The 22,680-nt window shown below is 37.6% G+C and overlaps 1 protein-coding gene across 1 annotated transcript in view; it reads left to right on the forward strand.

Moving 5' to 3' along the window:
- Positions 1-22,680, forward strand: part of CCDC150 (coiled-coil domain containing 150) — an 81,274-nt gene that overhangs the window by 37,172 nt on the left and 21,422 nt on the right. The window contains exons 14-16 of the mRNA XM_026492277.4: positions 3,135-3,248; positions 15,762-15,845; positions 21,698-21,805. Of these exons, the coding sequence (XP_026348062.2) occupies positions 3,135-3,248; positions 15,762-15,845; positions 21,698-21,805 (306 nt within the window). The remainder of the gene's footprint in view (positions 1-3,134; positions 3,249-15,761; positions 15,846-21,697; positions 21,806-22,680) is intronic.

The raw sequence follows: 22,680 nt of genomic DNA on the forward strand, positions 1-22,680 counted from the left end.
TTCTTTAACTTCCCTTGTGATTTTCTTTTTGACTCATTTGCTATTTAGAAGTTTGTTGTTCAATTTTCCCATATATGTGACTTTCCCAAATTTCCTTCTTTCATTAATTTCCAATTTTATGTCATTGTGGTTGGAGAACATCCTTTGTATAACTCCAGTCCTTCGGATGTATTGAGAGTTGTTCTATGGCCTAACATACAGTACATTCTGGAGAATGTTGCATGTGCTCTTGAGAAAAATGGTATTCTGCTGTTGTTGGGAGGAGTGTTCTATAGATGTCCAGTTCTTTATAGTATTGTTCAAGTTATGTCTCCTCGTTGATCTTCTGTCTAATTGTTCTATTCATTACTGGAAGTGGGATATTAAAGTTTCCAACTATGTTGAATCATTTGTCTCTCCCTTCAATTCTGTTTTTGCTTTATTTGTACTGGGACTCTATTATTGTTAGAGGCACATATATTTATAAATGTTATATCTTCTTGATGGACCAACCCTTTTTTCAATATGTAATGTCTCTTTTAGGTTCCTGGACCCAATTCCAACATGGCAGGGGGTTCCCACACACACAACACCAAGCAGTTTCTGGATACCAGCAAAGTGTCCAAGAATTCTACTCAATTCTTACGCTACTACCCGTAGATAGCATTCAGTCCTACAAGACTGCCCTACAAGTTCAGTCCTACAAGACTTCCCCCACTCCTGAACTCTCCTACTTCAGACACCAGTTGCATGCTCCAGGCTGTTACACCAGGCTGTTGTGCTTCTGACCTATTGGCTATAGATTGGAAGTTCCAACAACCTCCTCCTTAGATTCTTTTAATTTGCTAAAGTGGTTCACAGTACTTAAGGAAATACATTTACCAGTTTATTAAAGGATATGATAAATGATACAAATCAACAGCCAGATGAAGAGATACATAGAATGAAGTATGAGGAAAGGGCAATGAGCTTCCATGCCCTCTCCAGGGGCACCACTCTCCCTAATTTCCATGTGCTCACCAATCCAGAAGCTCATGGAACCCAGTCCTTTGGGGGGTTTATGGAGGCTTCATTGCATAGTCATGATTGACTAAGTCATTGACCATTGGCTGATTCAGTTTTCAGTCCCTCTTCCCTCCCTGGAGGTTAAGGGCTAGGTCTGAAAGTTCCAAACCTCTAATCACATGGTTGGTTCTCCTGGCAATCAGCCCCTACCCTTGGGTGGGGTCCAGAAGTCACTTTCATTAATAACAAGACACCCATTTCACCTTTATGACTCTGAAATGTTTTCAGAAACTGTGGATAAAGGCCACATATATCAGACACATATATTTTGGTCGTCTGAATGACCAAACATATTTCTTATAAACCATTATGATAAAAGGTCTTCTTTATCTCATAGATTTTTGTCTTAATGTTTATTTTTTCTAATGTTAGTACTGCCACTCCAGCCCTTTTCAGGTTACTATTTACATGATATATCTTTTTCCATTCTTTTACTTTCAACCCTTTTGTGTCTTTGAATCTAAAATGTGTCTCTTATAAACAGCATACAGTTAGATCTTTGAAAAAATTCATTCTGCCTGTCTGCTTTTTTTGGTGGAGTGTTTAATCCATTTATATTTAACATAATCACTGATAAGGTAGGATTTACATCTGCCATTTTATTCTTTATTTTTTATGTCTTATATGCTTTTTATTCCTCTTTCTGCATTACTGCCACCTTCTGTGTTAAGAAGATATTTCTAGTGCACTATTTTAATTCCCTTATTCTTTCTTTTACTATATATTTTTGAGTTTTGGATTAATAAAGAGAGTTACAAACATAAACATGTATGTACCTATGTTGCTACCTTTACTGTAGTAGCTATATTCTTTCTTTATGTGAATTCCAGTTATTGTCTAATACCCTTTTATTTCAGCCTGAAGAACTCCCTTTAGTCTTTCTTCTACGGCGTGTTTTTCTAGCCCTACCATCCAGAACCCACTGAAGAGTGGACCCTGCTCCAGGCCCACACAATTTTAATTGGGATTAGAGAAAATTGACATTTTAGCAATTGATCTTATACATGAACATGATATATCTCTCTATTTTATTTAGGTTTTTAATTTCTCTTACCAGTATTTTGTAATTTTGAGCATATTAAATATTGGACATATTTTTTTTAGACTTGCACCAAAGAATTTCATGGGTTTTGATACTATTACAACGATACTATTACAAATGGCATACTTTTAAGAAATGTCAATTTCCAATTGTTTGTTGCTAGTATATAGAAATACAATTGAGTTGCATCCTTGTATCCTTCAACCTTACTAATGTCACTTGTTCTAATATTTTTTTGTATACATTTTTTGGGATTTCCTATGTAGATTATCATATCTGTTATTGGTAGAGATATTTTTATTTCTCCACTTCCAATCTTTAGGCCTATTGTATTTTTTTCTTGCCTTATTGCATCAGCTATGGCCTCCTGTATGATAATGAATAGGAATAGTGAGAGTAGAATCCTTGCTTTTTTCCCCAGTGTTGGGGGGAGACATTCGAGTCTTTTACTATTAAGATTGATATTAGTTGTAGGTTTTTAGAGACGGTTCCCTTTCATTTCCAGGTTGCTGAGTTTTTATCATGAAGTAATGTTGAGTTTTATGAAATGCTTTTTCTGCATCTATTGAGATGGTCATACATTTTTTCTTTATTGATGTAGTGAATTATACTAATTTTGAATGTACAACAAGCTTTGTATTACTGGGATAAACTTAGTCCTGGCCTGTTATCCTTTTTATATATTGCTGAGTTCATTTTACTAGTATTTGGTGAAGGTTTTCTGCATCTGTGTTCATAAGCTTAAATTAATATTTAGGTAAATACCAAGTACCAGAAGGTCGTCTTCTACTTCTAGTAAATGTGAATAATTTAATTTGTCATAGCCCTCCTGCTGAAGACAACTAGAAAAGCTGAAAAATTTTAAAAGAAAAGAAAAAGGTTTATAAAATGATCAGAGCTATCAGACTGCAAATCCCTGCACTTAGAGACAGGAGGACATGTTCATACAATAACTTCTAAGTTACAGTTAAAAATGTCATTTTTAAAATAAGATAATATTTTTGGATCTAGCATAAATAGATTTCTTTTTTCCTTTTGTGTTTCAAAGGTAGATATAAATGCATTAACCCACAACCTGCAGACTCTAGAGGAAAAGAATAAGCACCTGGCAGAACAAATGGCTTCCCTAGAACTTCGGCAAGTCACTTCTGATTACAATGGGGTGGGTATAAAAAGGTCAGTCTAAACTAAGAATTAATGCCTGATGAGTTTTTTAAAAATCAGAAGTCCGAAGATGGGTTTTCTTCATTTGTTTGTGTTTTATTTTTATTTATTTATTTATTTATTTTTTTAAAGATTTTATTTATTTATGTGACAGAGAGACAGCCAGCGAGAGAGGGAACAGAGCAGGGGGAGTGGGAGAGGAAGAAGCAGGCTCCCAGCGGAGGAGCCCGATGTGGGACTCGATCCCGGAACGCCAGGATCACGCCCTGAGCCGAAGGCAGACGCTTAACGACTGCGCCACCCAGGCGCCCCTGTTTGTGTTTTAATAATTATTATTGAGTTCTGAATAACTCAGGCTAAATATAGCAGAGAGCCTTACAAGTACTCAAACAATAAAAGATTTAAGAAAACAAGAATTTAAGGCAGCTATTAAACATCTGCCTCCACAGATGATGTGTAATACTGAAAAACACAAATATTTATGTTTTAAAATATTTCCTCTTCCATAAATTATGAGGAAGAAACTTATATTTTTCTTTTCCTTGTCTGACAGTTCCATTAGGCAATCAGTACTAAGTACAGTTTCTAAAAGCTGTTTGACAAGGTCAGTGCAAAACAAATAAATGGTAGAGTTCGTGAAACATCTCTCAGTGAAGGGTATTTAAAGAGATGATCATTCTGTTAAGCAGCTAGTAAGTTTCCCTGTGTGCTTTTGAGTACTTGGAAAAAAATTGTTTCTATAACATGCAAGTCACCTGTGAAAATTGTATAGAAGGCCCCAATGTGACTCTTTTTTTTTTATAATAATATCTTTTTATTATGTTAGTCACCATACAGTACATCCCTGGTTTTTGATGTAAAGTTCCATGATTCATTAGTTGTGTATAACACCCAGTGCACCATGCAATACGTGCCCTCCTTAATACCCATCACCAGCCTATCCCATTCCCCCACCCCCTCCCCTCTGAAGCCCTCAGTTTGTTTCTCAGAGTCCATAGACTCTCATGCTTCATTCCCCCTTCTGATTACCCCCACTTTCTTTATCCCTTTCTTCTCCTACCGATCTTCCTAGTTCTTATGTTCCATAGATGAGAGAAACCATATGATAATTGTCTTTCTCTGCTTGACTTATTTCACTTAGCATTATCTCCTCCAGTGCCATCCATGTTGCAGCAAATGTTGAGAAATCGTTCTTTTTGATAGCTGAGTAATATTCCATTGTACGTATGGACCACATCTTCTTAATCCAGTCATCTGTTGAAGGGCATCTCGGCTCCTTACACGATTTAGCTGCTGTGAACATTGGGGTGCATATGGCCCTTCTCTTCACTGTGTCTGTATCTTTGGGGTAAATACCCAGTAGTGCAATTGCTGGATCATAGGGTAGCTCAATTTTTAACTTTTTAAGGGACCTCCACACTGTTTTCCAGAGTGGCTGTACCAACTTGCATTCCCACCAACAATGTAGGAGGGATCCCCTTTCTCCACATCCTCTCCAACAATTGTTGTTTCTTGCCTTGTCAATTTTTGCCATTCTAACTGGCATAAGGTGGTATCTCAGTGTGGTTTGGATTTGAATTTCCCTGATGGCTAATGATTTTGAACATTTTTTCATGTGTCTGTTAGCCATTTGTATGTCATCATTGGAAAAGTGTCTGTTCATATCTTCTGCCCATTTTATGATTTGTTTATTTGTTTCTCACATATTGAGTTTGAGAAGTTCTTTGTAGATCTTGGATACTAGTCTTTTATCTGTAGTATCATTTGCAAATATATTTTCCCATTCTGTGGGCTGCCTCTTAGTTTTTTTGACTGTTTCCTTGGTTGTGCAGAAGCTTTTATCTTGATGAAGTCCCACAAGTTCATTTTTTCTTTTGTTTCTCTTGCGTTTGGAGATGTGTCACGAAAAAGGTTGCTGTGGCCAATGTCATAGAGGTTGCTGCCTATGTTCTCCTCTAGGAATTTGATGGATTCCTGTCTCACATCGAGGTCTTTCATCCATTTGGAGTTTATTTTTGTGTATGGTGTGAGAGAGTGGTCAAGTTTCATTATTTCGCATGTAGCTGTCCAGTTTTCCCAGCACCATTTATTGAAGAGACTGTCTTTTTTCCACTGGATGTTTTTTCCTGCTTTGTCAAAGATTAGTTGCCCAAAGAGCCGAAGGTCCATTTCTGGGTTCTCTATTCTGTTCCGTTGGTCTGTGTGTGTGTTTTTGTGCCAGTACCATGCTGTCTTTGTGAGTCTGTCTTAATGTGAGTTAAATTCTTTTAGCCTCTGTTATAAGCTGCTCATTACTTCAACTATGAAAACTTAGTAAGTCTACATCCATTATATTTTCATAGCTCTAAAGCCAGACTGCCTGTGTTTCAATTTTGGCTGTGACCTCTCTGAGCCTCAGTTTCTTAATGTGTCAAAGTGGGGAAAATAATACCATAATTAGCAAGTTGTTTGAGGATTAAGTATGTTAATACATGTAAAGCAAGTAGCAGATAACTACCATTTATTGAACTTTCAATATCTGAAGTATCCCAGAAAAAAGGCCTTAAAGTTGCTATTACAGCAACAAGGTGCATTAGCTCTAATTCCTGGTACTATTGCAGACCAATACTCCCTCCCCCAAGATTAAAGATTTATCCATGTCCTCTACTTGCTTGTTGGCCATGTATCAGCTGGGCTTATCAACCCGCCTGCTTCTGGTCCCTCTGGAAGAACCACATCTCAGTCTTGATTCTTGCATGCCCCACTGCCAGTGAGTAGGCTTGTGGCCTCATCCAGGTAGTGATTTTGACAGATCCTGCCAATGATTTGATCAGTGTTGATTCTTCCTGCTCATAGCATCTCTTAAGGTCTCCCAGTGATAAACCACACCTCAATTCCATCTTGCAGTTCTGTGTTTCCACATAGAATTTTCTCTGACCACGCCTGCCTGGAAGCCCTCCAGTTGGCTGTATGAATCTTGAGAAATGAGGCTGAGGTGTCAGGATTTGGGTTTTTTTTTTTTCTAATCTCAGCAATATCATTAAACCTATCATCATTCAATGTTGGCAGTGTATTTTTGTTCTTTGGGAATTACCACTTGAAATTACCAATAAGAGCTACCTCCTAGTATAACCTCTTATTGGTTTTTGAAGATAATGCTTATGACTCTGTGTTGTATATGCCACACCACAGATTTGAACTCAGACCGGGTTTTAAGCCTTGTTCCATTTACTATGTGACTTGTGCAGGCCTTAACGTCTATGGCTTATGGGGTTCCCACAGCATGCTGTACATATACATGTCAAAATAATAACTTCATTGATTAGAAATTGATTAGAATTAATTTTGTATCTGCCTTCACTCTCTTCTAATGCAAGAACTGTAGTTACTTATCTTTATAGTCCCTTACCTAACATAGCACCTAATACATAACAGGTATTTAAGAAAGATTGATTCAGTGGAACATAAAGAGGGTCATCTCTGTCTTGCCAGGATATGAGGATTAAATGTCATACTGTGTGTAAAGTGCCCATCACAGGGCCTAGCATACTTTATCTATGTTTAAACAGTATTCTCTTTTTTTCTTTTTCACACTGATTTTGGGTTTATTTTTGTTTTTTCATGATAATGATGATGATATAATTTAAGTCTCTTGCCACAGGCAGTCATTCAGGGAACCATAGTGAGGAATGATGCAAATGGGGGAAGTTTAGTATTCTTGAGTTCAAGTTAAATAACTATCCTCCTCACTTCTCTTTTGGATTTCAAATGATAGCACTAAACAGAAATATGGTTCCCTACACAACTAGGACTTTAATGATTTGAAATTAAACAATGAATTAACTGTATTTCTTCTCACTCTTTCTCTCTCACAAATAAAATCTTAATAAATGTGTATTTCTTAAAACTAGGATGACATTCAGTCAGTGTACACTTGGGCGGGTGTCAAAGTTGGTTCCATTTGCTGTGGCCCATGCAAACTAGTTGTTAAATATTTTTTTTTTAAAGATTTTATTTATTAGAGAGAGAGAGACAGAGATAGTGAGAAAACTGAGGGGAGGAGAGGGAGAAGCCCAATGTGGAGCTCGATCCCAGGACTCCAGGATCATGACCCTGGGCCGAAGGCAGATGCTTAACCAACTGAGCCACCCAGGTGCCCCTAGTTGTTAAAATATTCTGAATGAAAACCCTGCTTACAGGAGTGCCTGGCTGGCTCAGTCAGTAGAGCATCCAATTCTTGATCTTGGGGTTGTGAGTTTGAGCCCCATGTTGGGTGTAGAGATTACCTAAAAATAAAATCTTAAAAAAATTCTCTGCTTACAATCTGCTTATAAAATAGCTTTACCAAGATGTTAGTATCTATTGGTTTTATGTATTCTAACAGCTTCTGCTAACTTTCACAGCTTACCTAAGTTTTTTTTTTTTTTTTTAAGATTTTATTTATTTATTTGAGAGAGAGAGAACAAGCATGAGCACGGGGAGAGGGAAAAGCAGACTCCCCACTGACTGGGGTCAGTTCACCTAAATTTTAAAAATGATTTTAGGGGTCTGGGGGGCTCTGTTGGTTAAGCGGCTGCCTTCGGCTCAGGTCATGATCCCGGGGTCCTGGGATGGAGTCCCGTGTCGGGCTGCCTGCTCATCAAGGACCCTGCTTCTCCCTCTCCCTCTCCCTCTGCCTGCTGCTCCCCCTGCTTGTGCTCGCTCGCTCTCTCTCTAAAAAAGAAAAAAAAATTTTATATTAAAAAAAATAAAAATGATTTTAGAAATCATTCTTTGGCATACAGTTGAATCTTTGTTAACCTATCTTTCATATCTTAAGATAATTCTGTTTGCTTCTTGCTTTTTCCAAGGAGTGATACCTTTGATTCAGTTAAAATGCATATTCCAACCATTAGCATTTTTCTTGGTATGCTAATTCTCAAATGATTCTCCAATTTCTATTTTGCTTTGCGTATTAATAATCTTTACAATATGTTGACAAGATTATTTAAGCAAAGGTTAATCTCTGTTTGGCCTTCCACATCTCAGAATCCGAGATATTCACTCATTCAAGTGCTCTCTAATTTCTGGTCTTCCATTGATTCTTCTAAATACAGGGACTATTTAAATAATCTGGAAACAATAATTTAAATTACTGCCTTAATATCTGCTTTCCTTTAGCAACTAGAACAATTTCTTTTCTGTTTGTTGTGAATTTAAGTGACCTTGTGTCAAATATTAATCACATTTTGATTTTGCTTAGACAGTTTACACTTACACTGCATTAGCATTCCCTTAGGTGACCAAAAAAGAGGAAATTATTTTTAAAGTATATTTAAAAAATAAATAGAATTTCTTTATGCCTTTGTTTAAAAGAGGGAGTTTTATTGAGGTAAAAAGTGCCATTATTTAAAAAAAATTCCTGGACAACTTTTTAATGTTTTTTTTTATTATATTATGTTAGTCCCCATACAGTACATCCCTGGTTTCTGATGCAAAGTTCGATGATTCATTAGTTGCGTATAACACCCAGTGCACCATGCAATATGTGCCCTCCTTACTACCCATCACCAGTCTATCCCATTCCCCCACCCCCCTCCCCTCTGAAGCCCTCAGTTTGTTTCCCAGAGTCCATAGTCTCTCATGCTTCATTCCCCCTTCTGATTACCCCCCCCTTTCTTTATCCCTTTCTTCCCCTACTGATCATTCTAGTTCTTATGTTCCATAGATGAGAGAAATCATATGATAATTGTCTTTCTCTGCTTGACTTATTTCACTTAGCATTATCTCCTCCAGTGCCATCCATGTTGCAGCAAATGTTGAGAAATTGTTCTTTCTGATAGCTGAGTAGTATTCCATTGTATATATGGACCACAGCTTCTTAATCCAGTCATCTGTTCAAGGGCATCTCGGTTCCTTCCACGATTTAGCTATTGTGGACATTGCTGCTATGAACATTGGGGTGCATATGGCCCTTCTCTTCACTACGTCTGTATCTTTGGGGTAGATACCCAGTAGTGCAATTGCTGGGTCATAGGGTAGCTCAATTTTTAACTTTTTAAGGGACCTCCACACTGTTTTCCAGAGTGGCTACACCAACCTGCATTCCCACCAACAATGTGGGAGGGATCCCCTTTCTCCACATCCTCTCCAACAATTGCTGTTTCCTGCCTTGTCCATTTTTGCCATTCTAACTGGCGTAAGGTGGTATCTTAGTGTGGTTTTGATTTGAATTTCCCTGATGGCTAATGATTTTGAACATTTTTTCATGTGTCTGTTAGCCATTTGTATGTCATCATTGGAAAAGTGTCTGTTCATATCTTCTGCCCATTTTATGATTTGTTTATTTGTTTCTTGCGTATTGAGTTTGAGAAGTTCTTTGTAGATCTTGGATACCAGTCTTTTATCTGTAGTATCATTTGCAAATATATTCTCCCATTCCGTGGGCTGCCTCTTAGTTTTTTTGACTGTTTCCTTGGCTGTGCAGAAGCTTTTTATCTTGATGTAGTCCCACATGTTCATTTTATCTTTTGTTTCTCTTGCCTTTGCAGATGTCTCATTAAAAAGGTTGCTTTGGCCGATGTCGTAGAGGTTGTTGCCCATGTTCTCCTCTAGGAATTTGATGGATTCCTGTCTCACATTGAGGTCTTTCATCCATTTGGAGTTTATTTTTGTGTATGGTGTGAGAGAGTGGTCAAGTTTCATTCTTTTGCATGTAGCTGTCCAATTTTCCCAGCACCATTTATTGAAGAGACTGTCTTTTTTCCACTGGATGTTTTTTCCTACTTTATCAAAGATTAGTTGCCCAAAGAGCCAAGGGTCCATTTCTAGGTTCTCTATTCTGTTCCATTGGTCTATGTGTCTGTTTTTGTGCCAGTACCATGCTGTCTTTGTGATCACAGCTTTGTAGTACAGCTCGAAATCCGGCATTGTGATGCCCCCAGCTTTGTTTTTCCTTTTCAACATTTCCTTGGCGATTCGGGGCCTTTTCTGGTTCCATAAAAATTTAAGGACTATTTGTTCCAGTTCCTTGAAAAATGTTATCGGTATTTTGATCGGGATAGCATTGAAAGTGTAGATTGCTCTGGGTAGCATGGACATTTTAACTATGTTAATTCTTCCGATCCATGAGCATGGAATATTTTTCCATCTTTTTGTGTCTTCTTCAATGTCTTTCAAGAGTGATTTATAGTTTCTAGAATATAGATCCTTTATGTCTACGGTTAAGTTAATTCCAAGGTAACATATGGTTTTTGGTGTTATTGTAAATGGGATGGATTCCGTAATTTCTCTTTCTTCAGTCTCATTATTCGTGTATAGAAATGCAACTGATTTCTGAGCATTGATTTTGTATCCCACCACATTACAGAACTGCTCTATAAGTTCTAGTAGTTTGGGGGTGGAGTCTTTTGGGTTTTCCATATAGAGGATCATGTCATCTGCGAAGAGAGACAGTTTGACTTTTTCTTTGCCGATTTGGATACCTTTGATCCCTTTTGTTGTCTGATTGCTGTTGCAAGGACTTCTAGTACTATGTTGAATAATAGTGGTGAGAGTGGGCATCCTTGTCGTGTTCCTGATCTTAAGGGAAAGCCTTCCAGCTTTTCTCCATTGAGAATAATATTTGCTGCAGGTTTTTCATAGATGGCTTTTATGATCTTGAGAAATATACCATCTATTCCTACACTCTGAACGGTTTTAATCAGGAAAGGATGCTGTATTTTGTCCAGTGCTTTTTCTGCATCTATTGAGAGAATCATATGATTTCTGAATTTTTGTTTTTGGATAAAATCTAAGACACTGATAGATTTGCGAATGTTGTACCCTCCCTGCATCCCAGGGATGAATCCCACTTGGTCATGATGGATAATCCTTTTAATGTACAGTTGGATTCTATTAGCCAGGATCTTGTTGAGGATTTTGGCGTCCATATTCATTAGGGAAATCGGTCTATAATTCTCCTTTTTGTTGGGGTCTTTGCCTGGTTTGGGGATCAAGGTAATATTGGCCTCATAGAATGAGTTTGGTAGCTTTCCTTCTGTTTCTATTTTTTGAAATAGCTTTAGGAGAATAGGTATTATTTCTTCTTTGAATGTTTGGTAGAATTCCCCAGGAAAACCGTCTGGGTCTGGAGTTTTATTTTTTGGAAGGTTGTTTATCACTGACTCAATCTCTTCATAATTAATTGGCCTGTTTAAAAAATCAATTTCTTCCTGTTTCAGTCTTGGTAGTTTATGGGTTTCCAGGAAGGCCTCCATCTCTTCCAGACTGCTTAATTTATTGGCATAAAGCTGTTGATAAAAGTTTCTAATAATCCTTCCAATTTCATTGGTGTTGGTTGTGACCTCTCCTTTTTCATTCATAATTTTATTAATTTGGGTTCTTTATTCTTTTGGATAAGTCCTGCGAGAGGTCTGTCAATTTTATTAATTCTCTCAAAGAACCAGCTTCTAGTCCTGTTGATCTGCTCTGCTGTGCTCCTGGTTTCTAATTCGTTGATCTCTGCTCTAATCTTGGTCAACTGCTTCCTCGTGCGTGGATTAGGCCTTTCCCTCTGTTGCTGTTCCAGCTTCTTGAGGTGAGAATATAAAAACTGCATTTTAGATTTTTCTATTCTTTTGAGTGAGGCTTGGATGGCTATGTATTTCCCCCTTAGGACTGCCTTTGCAGTATCCCAAAGGTTTTGGACCGTTGTGTTTTCATTATCGTTGGTCTCCATAAATTGTTTAAATTGATTTTTGATTTCCTGGTTTATCGAATCATTCCTGAGCAGGATGGTTCTTAGTCTCCAAGTGTTTGAGTTTCTTCCAAATTTTTCCTTGTGGTTGAGTTCCAATTTCAGAGCGTTGTGGTCTGAGAATATGCAGGGGATAATTTCAGTCTTTTGGTATTGGTTGAGACCTGTTTTGTGTCCCAGAACATGGCCTATTCTTGAGAATGTTCCATGGGCAATAGAATAGAATGAGTATTCTTTGGTTCTGGGGTGTAGTGTTCTATATGTATCTATGAGGTCCAACTCGTCGAGTATGGCATTCAAAGCCTTTGTTCCTTTACTGAGTTTTTGCCAGGGTGTTCTGTCTATTTCTGATAGTGGAGTGTTGAGGTCCCCTACTATTAATGTATTTTTATCTATATGTCTCTTTATTCTGGTTAAGAGTTGGCTTGTGTATCTTGCTGCTCCCCTGTTGGGGGCATATATATTTATAATTGTCATCTCCACTTGTTGGATACATCCTTTAAGAATAATATAGTACCCTTCTGTGTCTCTAACTATAGTCTTTAGTTTAAAATCCAATCTATCTGATATAAGAATTGCTACCCCAGCTTTCTTTTGAGGTCGATTTGCGTGAAAGATGGTATTCCATCCCTTTACTTTCAGTCTGAATGTATCTTTGGGTTCAAAATGAATCTCTTGTAGACAGCAAATGGATGGGTCCTTTCTTTTTATCCAATCTGCAACCCTGTGGTGTTTTATGGGAGCATTCAGGCCATTTACATTGAGACTGAGTATTGAGAGATATGATTTTAATGATGCCATGTTGCCAGTAAAGTCTTTGTTTCTATAGATTGTGACTTTCTGTTCTGTATCACTCTTGGGGCCTTTTTACCTTTACAGAACCCCCCTTAATATCTCCTGTAGGGCTGGTTTCGTGGTTACGAAATTGGTCAATGACTGGCGATTCTGGAAGGTCTTTATTTCTCCATCAATTCTGAATGACAGCCTTGCTGGATAAAGGATCCTTGGCTGCATGTTCTTCTCTGAAAGAGCTTTAAAAATGCCCCCCCCCCAACCCTTTCTCTCATTCCAGGTCTGTGTAGACAGGTCTGACGTAATTCTGATACCTTTGCCTTGGTACGTGAGAGATTTCTTTGCCCTGGCTGCTTTCGGTACTGTATCCTTGGATCTAATATTTGTGAAATGCACTATGACGTGACGTGGCGTGGGTTTGTCGTGGTTGAGCTTGGGAGGGGTCCTCTCTGCCTCTTGGACACGAATGTTTGTTTCCCTTGCTAGTTTAGGGAAGTTTTCAGCTACGATTTGTTCAAATATCTCTTCTAGACCTCTGTTTTTCTCCACCCCCTCGGGGATGCTGATGATTCTGACATTGGATCGTTTCATTGAGTCAGTAATCTCCCGTAACCTACATTCGTCGGCGTGGATTTTTTTAAGTCCAGATTCTATTTTCGCTTTTTCTTCTACTAACTTATCCTCCAATTCGCTAATAGGTTCTTCTGCCTCAGTGACTGTGGCCGTCAGAGCCTCTAGTTTTGCCTGCATTTGGCTCATAGAATTTTTAATTTCTGCCAGATTCGCTCTCATTTCCGCCCTTAGAGATTCTATATTCTCATTAACATTTTCATTAATACTTTTTTTAAGTCTACACATCATCTTGACCATTGTTACTCTGAATTCCATTTCTGATAATTTGGTTATATCCATATCCATTAGTTCTGTGGCAGAGGCCACAGACTCAGTGTCTTTTCTTTGCTGGGGGGGACTTCTCCTCGTCATTCTGATGAGGAGAGGTTGCGGGGTTGTCCAGAGCCCAAATTTTTGGCCGGGACCCAGGCTGTGTGCCCTTGTTTTATAGGGGTCTTAGGGATGTGGGCTTCTTGATTTTTTAGCCTGCCTTCTGGGGGAGGGGCCTGCCGTGCCGATACTCAGGCAACCCTGTTTGGCTAGAGTCTCCGTGTCCCCTGCGAGGGGGGATGGGGATGGGCACACTGTGAGCCGGTATTTCCAGGCTTTTGTTCTCTGGCGGCTTTCCCTGGCGGTTTGCTGTGCGTCTTCTGAGAGTCAGACCAGCAGCGGCCGAATCTCAGCCTCTGTCTCTGAACAGAAGGATTGCAGACCGTTCTCCACTGATGTTCTGGCCACTTTAACTCTGTTACTGTTGGTGCTGCTCAGCCCTGCAGTGTCCCGGGATGTGCGCCCCACACCCAGCATCCCAGCCCTCACTTCCAGGGCCGGTGCGTCTCTGTCCTTTGTGTTTCTAACACCGCCAGCTGCCAGCCGCCCCCGCGCGCTCCCGAAGCTCCTGGTCTCAATCTGGTTCCAGTGAGCGCACCGGAGCTCCATTTCCGTCTGGTCGCACGTCCTCTGGCTCACGGTCTCAGTCTGCTGTCTCACGGGTCCTGCCCGAGAGTCCACCTGCTCCCCCGTGCAGGTGGCTACCGCTTCCCGGCACCCAAACGCGGAGGCTCCCTTCCCCTTCCGTTTATCTTCCGATATCTGTGCGCGGTTTCACGGCTCCCCGCGGCTCCCTGCTTCGTACCTCAATACTCAGCACTGGAGATGTTCATTTGTAGAGATCCAGATGTATCTTCCTGCATCTCAGGCTGATTCCGTGGATGTTCAGGATGGCCTGGTACCTATCCAGCTCGACTCGGGACCGGCTGAAAAAGGGGTCCCCTACTCCTCTGCCATCTTCCTATCGCCCTGGACAACTTTTTATAAGAGACCCAGATCATCTAAGTTACTGCAAAAAAAAAACACATTTTCATATTCTGAAAAGGCAAGCAGTTATCTCCGTTACAGCTAGCATATTTTAGGTGAAATCTAGCTCTTGGTGTTTTATACACTGGATCTGTACTTTAAATAACTAAGCTTTTATGGTTATTGTATAGCTTTGTTTTTATAACATCATTGTCCACCCTTCTCATTTATTTTTGCTGAAGGCTTGGTGAAAACATAATCCCAAATGTTGTGTTCATGGAATGTTTTTACCTCAGTTTCCAAATTATAAAAGTATTGTGGGAAAGGGGGATTTCCACTGACAGAAAATTAGTTGATGATTAATTTTATGATAATATATTGTTATTAGCCTCCTATTTATTGATAAGAGTCTGTATTTCTTTTAGGTTATTTTGAAACCAACACTTGATTCATCTGAATGATTTTAAAAAATATTTTCCTTTGCCTTAGTGGAAACCACACATAGTGATTAAAAGTGAAACTTTAACTGGGCGCCTGAATGGCTCAGTCAGTTAAGCGTCCAACTCTTGATTTCGGCTTAGGTCATGATCTCAGGATCCTGAGATCAAGCCCCATGTTGGGGTCAGCACAGAGCCTACTTAAGATTCTTTCTCTCCCTCTCCCTCTGCCTATTCCCCCCTTGCACTCTCTAGCGCTCTCTCTCTCGAAAGACAGACAGAAAGAAAGAAAGAAAGAAAGAAGGAAGGAAAGAAAGAAAGAAAGAAAGAAAGAGAAAGAAAGAAAAGAAAAAGAAAGGAACTTTGAGAAACAATGTATGAATATGTATAATTATGTATGAAATAAATACTGGTTGTATAGGACAAATACTCAGATGGCCTTAATCGTTAACCCACTGATGCTTCATACTGTATATAAATTTTTATATTGAATGTGCATAATTTGGGGGTAGGTTGTATAGAAGGACTAGTCGCTCCAGGGAAAAACTAAGAGGCAGCAGAGGCAAATAAATATGAATCCTGGTTTCATCAGTGTAGAAATGATAGGGTATAAACACTTGTTCAGAAAGTGGTTATTCATTCTATGCCTCGGTACTGATACCTGTGTTTGCTTTGTCAGCTTGCCCAGCAGCAAGTGGAAAAGGCCTTGGGAAAAATTACTGAGAGTAAAAATAAACTGGCCTATGAAAAGGGAAAACTCCAGGTATGAGATTTTATTTTCTGATTTGTGTTGTCTAATTTTTTAATCACAGTTGTCAAGCTAAATATTGCTGGGTTTTGAGAAATTCTATAACTTTGAACCAAAGTTTTTGAACCCACCTAAGTTTGTTCCCTTATCAAAGAAAATCCGGGTGACTTCTATTCACGTATCTATATTGTAATACTGTAAGTTAAAATGATGAAACCAAAGCCCATTCTGTGACTATTTGAAGTTGTATTGTAATTGTTTTTTGCATGGTCATTCACTGAGAACGTGGAGAGCCCTGTTCTCTTTTTTGCTGAAATTTTATAATATTCTTAAAAAGAAATAACCCTGGAAATTGGGACTCAAAGGCAATAGACTTGAGTGAATGGGATGATACTATCTTGCTTCCTGTGGGCTTTATCCCTATAGCACTTACAGAGCAGGAATCTTGCCCCTGATAACCAACTCCAGTGGAAATGCTGAAGTCTGAATAAGTGGTTCATAGCCTTAGCTACACATTCCAATTTGAGGAATTTTTAAAAGACCTTATGCTGGGAAGTGTATGATGTCTTCCATTTACTTTGAAATGAATCAGAAAAAAAAAGAAAAAATAGTTTAGTGGATCAATAGAGGAAACAGATGAATTGGTATGTGATAAGCAAGCATAAAAAAATTAATGGTAAAGTTTGGAGGGTGAGGGTATTCACATTCACAGTAAAATTCTGTCAATTTTTCTGTTTATCTATAAAATACAAGGGGAAAAATCCCCATGACAAGGCTTGCTCCCCAAAGCAATTAGATCAGAATCTCAGGTCTAGGCTTCAGTGCTTTTTATGCTCCCGAGTGATTCCAATATGCGATCATAACTTGAGGACCACTGGATTAAATGGTATGAAATGAAGTCCAGTTAGGCTTGGAAACCATAGAGCTGATTTGATTAAGAAATCTCACTACAGACATGTAAAACATGTCAGTGTTAATCTCATCTCATCTGCTCCAGGAGCTTGTTATAGGGTTAGCACACAAGATCAGCCCACATACGTGAAACGCAGTTGGTAAACCATGTTTGTGGAAACAATATGTAGTCCACTAAAAAATAAGGCTATTTGGCCACTATTTGTGCGCTCTTATTAATATTTTCTGGAGTCAGTGATACATTTAGATATAATCATTTATATTTGTATAACCTTGGACAAGTCTTAATTTTCTTGAATTTCATCCCTTTTTAAAAAATTCAATTCCTAGGGCATGTGGGTGGCCCAGTTGGTTCAGCTTTGGACTCTTGATTTCGGCTTAGGTCATGACCCTCAGGGTGGCGAATGGAGCCCCATGTTGGGCTCCATGCTGGGCGTGGAGCTTGCTTAAGATTCTCTTTCTAGGGGCACCTGGGTGGCTCAGTTGGTTAAGCATCAGCTCAGGTCATGATCCCAGGGTCCTGGGATCAAGCCCCAGGTCAGGCTCCCTGCTCAGTAGGAAGCTGACTTCTCCCCTTCCCTCTGCCAATTCCTCTGTTTGGGCTCTTGCTGTCTGTCAAATAAATATATAAAATCTTTTTTAAAAAAATTCTCTCTTCCCTCTCCCTCTCTACCCCACATCCCGCTTGTGCACTCTAAAACAAAATCAGTTCTTTTAAAATCTGTTTATCAAAATGTTCAAAAATGTGATACTTTAATAGTTTTATTTTTTTAGTGCATTCAATAACAAGATCTAATGGTGTTCTTATAAACTCTGTAATTTCGAACTAGCAATAAGCACAAACAGCTTTTCAGGATATTTGCAGTAACTGTTATATGATACAAAAATATCTGTGTTGTCTCTTGGAGACAAAGTAAAAGGTTCTGCTAATACTGTGGTTTACTGCCTACATTTTTTAAATTTTTAATTGAAGCATAGTTGACATACATAGACGTACAACATAGTGAATCAGTAATTATATACATTACAAAATGCTTACCATAAGTGTAATTACCATCTGTCACTATACAAAGTTATTATACCATTTTTGACAATATTCCCAATGCTGTACTTTTCATCCCTGTCACTTATTTATTTCATAACTGGAAGTTTGTACTTCTTAATCCCCTTCACTTAATTCACCCACCCTTTCCCCCCACCTCTGACAACCATGTATTTATGAATCCGTTTCTGGTTTTTTGTTCATTTGTTTTGCCTTTTAGATTTCACATAGAAGTGAAATTATATGTTACTTGTTTTCCTCTGACTTATTTCACTTAGCATAATACCCTTTAAGTCCATCTATGTCATTGCAAATGGCAAGATTTCATTCTTTTTTATGGCTATTCTTTCCAAATATTCCAAAATGTAGAAGAGGAAGAAAAACTTCCAAAAGATAAAACAAATGAACAAAAAACCAGAAACAGATTCATAAATACAGAGAACTAACTGGTGGTTGTCGGGTTGGGGGAGGTGAAATAGGTGAAGGGGATTAAGAGGTACAAATACCAGTTATGAAATAAGTGACAGGGAAAATTATATAATATTGTATGTCAACTGTAATTAAAAAATTTTTTAATATAGGCAGTAAACCACGGTAGTATCAGCAGTACCTGTTTATTTTTTTAAAAGATTTTATTTATTTATTTATTTATTTGAGATAGAGAGCAAGAGCAGGGGGCAGAGGGAGAACCAGGCTCCCTGCTGAGTAGGGAGCCCGATGTAGGGCTCCATCGCAGGACTCCAGAATCATGATCTGAGCCAAAGGCAGATGCTTAACTGATGGAGCCACCCAGGCATCCCAGAACCTGTTCCTTTAACTGTTTGGTAGAAGTCACCTATGAAGTCATCTGATCCTTGACTTTTGTTTTTTGGTAGTTTTTTTTATTACTGATTCAATTTCATTACTAGTAATCAGTCTGTTCAAATTTTCTTTCCCTGATATGGTTTGGAGAGATTGTATGTTTCTAGGAATTTATCCATGTTTTCTAGGTGTCTGGTTTGTTGGCATATAACTTTTCATAATATTCTCTTACAATCCTTCATATTTTTGTGATATGGTGGTTATTTCACCTCTTTCACTTCTGATTTTATTTATTTGAGTCTTCTTTTTATTGATGTGTTTGGCTAAAGGTCTATTAGTTTTATCTTTTCAACCAGCTCTTGATTTCATTGATCTTTTCTATTATTCTTTCAGTCTCTATTTTGTTTATTTCTGCTCTGATCTTTATTATTCCTTCTGCTAGCTTTGGGCTTTTTCTTCTTCTAGCTCCTCTAGGTGTAAGGTGAGGTTGTTTATATGAGATTTTTCTTTTGCCTTGCTGTACACTTCCCTCTTAGAAGTGCTTTTGTTGCATCCTGTGTTGTTTGATTGGAACACTTAGTCCATTTACATTTAAAGTAATTCTTGATAGGTACTTTTTGGCATTTTGTTAATTGTTTTCTGATTGTTTTTGTTTGAGTTTCATCTTTTCACCTATAAAATGAGGAGGGGAAAGCATACATCTCATCTCATCTCTTCACTAGGAAAGCTAGTGAACAATACAAGCTAGGTGTAGAGATTACTATTTAACTTTTTAGACCTCAATTACACACTTAGAGATTATCCTCAGAATCTTAAGGAAAATAAAATTTTTTTCTGCTCATATTCCTACAACAAGGGCTTAAGGTTTTTGATAGTCTTTGAAAGCTGAAATATTTAAAACTATTGACACATTGGTGTTTCTGTGTCATACCTTGGGTTGGCACATTACAAAGGGACTGACTTCATCAGCCAAGGGAAAGTGCTCTTACACCATAATACTCTTGCAAGATAATTTGCAGGAAGAGCTGCATACTAAACATGATCAAAATAGTCTGTGTTTTCTCTAAATTGAATAATTGATTAAAATATTACGTATGAATCATTTGATAAAAGATTATATTTTAAAATTGACTTAATGATTGGTATAAATACTGGGTTTTAGGTACTAATGTAGACTGTGTCAGAAACTGCTGCCCCAGATTCAAACATGGTCTGAATTTTATTGTCAATGTAATGTACTATTGCATTTTATAAATATGCCAAAATAGATATATCCTTTCTTCTATTGATGGCTATTTAGGCAGTTTCCAGTTTCATATACCACCAGTGTGATGAATTATTGTACATGTCTCCTTGTACTCATATGTAAAAAAATTCTCTAGGCTAAGTATAATTCTCAGGAGAATTCCTGGATTATAGGATTACAGATCATGAATTTTATTAAGTTTATTAAATTTCTCCTGAAAGTAGTTATACCAGTTTTGAAAGCAGTCTCTATAAAAGTATAGAGTTACATGTGTTAACATGGATCAATCTCATAAAATAATACTATATACTATTAAGGGATATATTTATAGTAAAATTGTTAAAAAGGATTAAGAATGATAAACTCAGGACTCTGTTCCTGAGACTGGCTGATAAGCTAGTTATGGAAGCTGCTTGGATTTTAATGACACAGAAAAACCAGATCTCTGCAGAGCAGCATAATGTATTTGCTTCTATGTTCTTTCCCATATGAATGTCTTGAATTTGAAATCATGCCAAATAAGACAATGCAAAAATTAAAGTACTTATAGATGAGAATATGCCATCTGAAAAGTTTCAGGGCATTTTACTGTGTACCTAGAGGTTGAGTAAGGGCAAATTATCTGAGAAATATTGTGGAAGAAGGATATATTCTGTTTTGCTTGAAGAGGAGCAAATCTAAAAGTTTTCAAAATTAACCAGCCCATTTTCCATTAGATTCTATAGGCTAACAGAAGTTTGCTTATATATAAAATGAGAAAAATGGTTGTATCAATACCTCCCTTTAGAGGTGGTATTTTAATTCTGAAACCTTAAGTGAAAACCATGATTAATTTTTACTGATGGCTTTAGGGAGCCACAGCACATATTGTATAAGGTACCCTGTGGAAAAGAGCAACAGAAACAGGCAAAGATAAAAGAAGGATCCTGCTTAATGAAACAAGAGAGATTTCTTCCTGAGACAAAATGTGTTTTTATGCAGTCTTTGACAAAAACCCAATATTAGCAATCACATTTTAACAGTTCCTGAAAGTGTCCAGTAACTATAGCCAAGAAGCATTTACCCTCTTCAGGTAGGAAACAAGACCCAGAGAGAGGAAAAAATTGATTTAAATAAAAGAGTTTTGGATGAAATTTTTTGATTCAGGGATAGGCTCAGTAATGTTAATTGTTGATTTGTATGAAAGGGTATGATAGGAAGAGAATACAGAAAAACACAATTTGGAGATTAGTGAGTAAATATTAATGATTTCATCCCCCCAAATTATCATTTTATTTAAAGAGAAAGATATGTCATCTTTCTCCTTTAGTGTTAAAATATATTGATCATATAAGAACTTCATTTACTCAACTTTTATAATTCTGTCGATAAAACAAGACTCTGTGTCATCTTGCATATTGACAATTCTAATTACCCATATTCAAAATGTTTTTTGAATGTTAGATATCACAGTTCTTTTTCAATTGAAATTATTACCCACAAAGTCTCACTGTTACATTCATGAGTCATGTTAATTCGGGGTTTCCATAAGCAATAGAAACCAAATGAGTTATCTCAGTACATGTAAATGGCTATAGCCTACTTGAAGCTATTGAAATAGCTATGTTAGTTGAAATAGCATTCTTTGCATGATTAGAAGAATTCAGGATTGCTTTTATAACTTTTAAAGATTCTCTGTGATTTTTCCAAACTCATGACTTTTTTTCCCTTTTACAGTGTGTGTGTATATATATGTACGTATATATAATATATATATCCTTTTAGAGTATGTGTATATGTATTATACATATATGTATATGTAAACATGTAATACATATATGCACATAAAATTAATAAGCCTTATTTTATTATTCTGTTTTACCCTAGATAAAAGTTAAACAGCTGGAAGAACAACTACAGTCTTTTACTGAAACCAGTTCGCAGAATGACCATCTACGCAAGTTGAACAAGGCCCTAGAGAGCAAATATGCTCAGGTGTGATTAATAGCTACAAAACAGATTGCTGTTATATTGTTTTAATTAGGTTTTAAGAAATTGATGCCTTTCTCCCCCTTACCATACAGTCCCAGAAAGATGAATATTCTCTTGCTTGACTCAATTCACATTTTTTAAACAACCCCAATGTACAAGGTTTTGCTGAACTGTAGAGAAAAAGAGATGCCTGAAGCAGGATTGGGACATTCAGCTTATTTATGCTCTAATTGGAGGCTTAGGAATGTACTCATAAACTTTATTACAGCATTAAAAGTTATGTCTTTCAGAAGCAAAATAGTGTTATGAGTGAGCATTCACAGGAGCCTCGTTTTAATGAAAGCATCGAGAAACACTGTCATAGAGGAAGTGGTTTTATAATTATTGGCAAACTCAGAACTCAGTGCCGACAAGATACACCTGCCACAGACAGCTCACTTGAAAGAGTTATAAGTGCTTACTTGTCACCATGGTGGCTACTGAGGCTGAAAACCAAATTTTGTAGGTCACATAACATTTTAACAAATGAATGGAGAAAGTTAGACAAACAAGATAATAAAACATTTAGTGAAGAAAAATAATCCAGGAATGTGTTACCAAGAGAAAGTGATTCATTTCAATGATTTACAGATTTACCATGTATGAAATTTTTTTACAAAATCTTAAATACTCAGTATAGGTATGTCTAACTTCTGTATCTAATATTTTTGTATACCACTGGTAACCAAGGAGCTAGAATGTGTCTTCAAATAGAATACTGTTAGGGTTCTAACCATCTGACTAAACTGGAAAAGGGGGCCTCATTAGATACACTCTCCTACAGAGAATTTGATTTAAGGAAGGTTTGTTTCTTCACTAGGACAACTTTACAGTGTGAT

This window comes from Ursus arctos, unplaced genomic scaffold (genome assembly GCF_023065955.2).
Source record: "Ursus arctos isolate Adak ecotype North America unplaced genomic scaffold, UrsArc2.0 scaffold_1, whole genome shotgun sequence".
In the NCBI taxonomy this organism is placed as follows: domain Eukaryota; kingdom Metazoa; phylum Chordata; class Mammalia; order Carnivora; family Ursidae; genus Ursus; species Ursus arctos.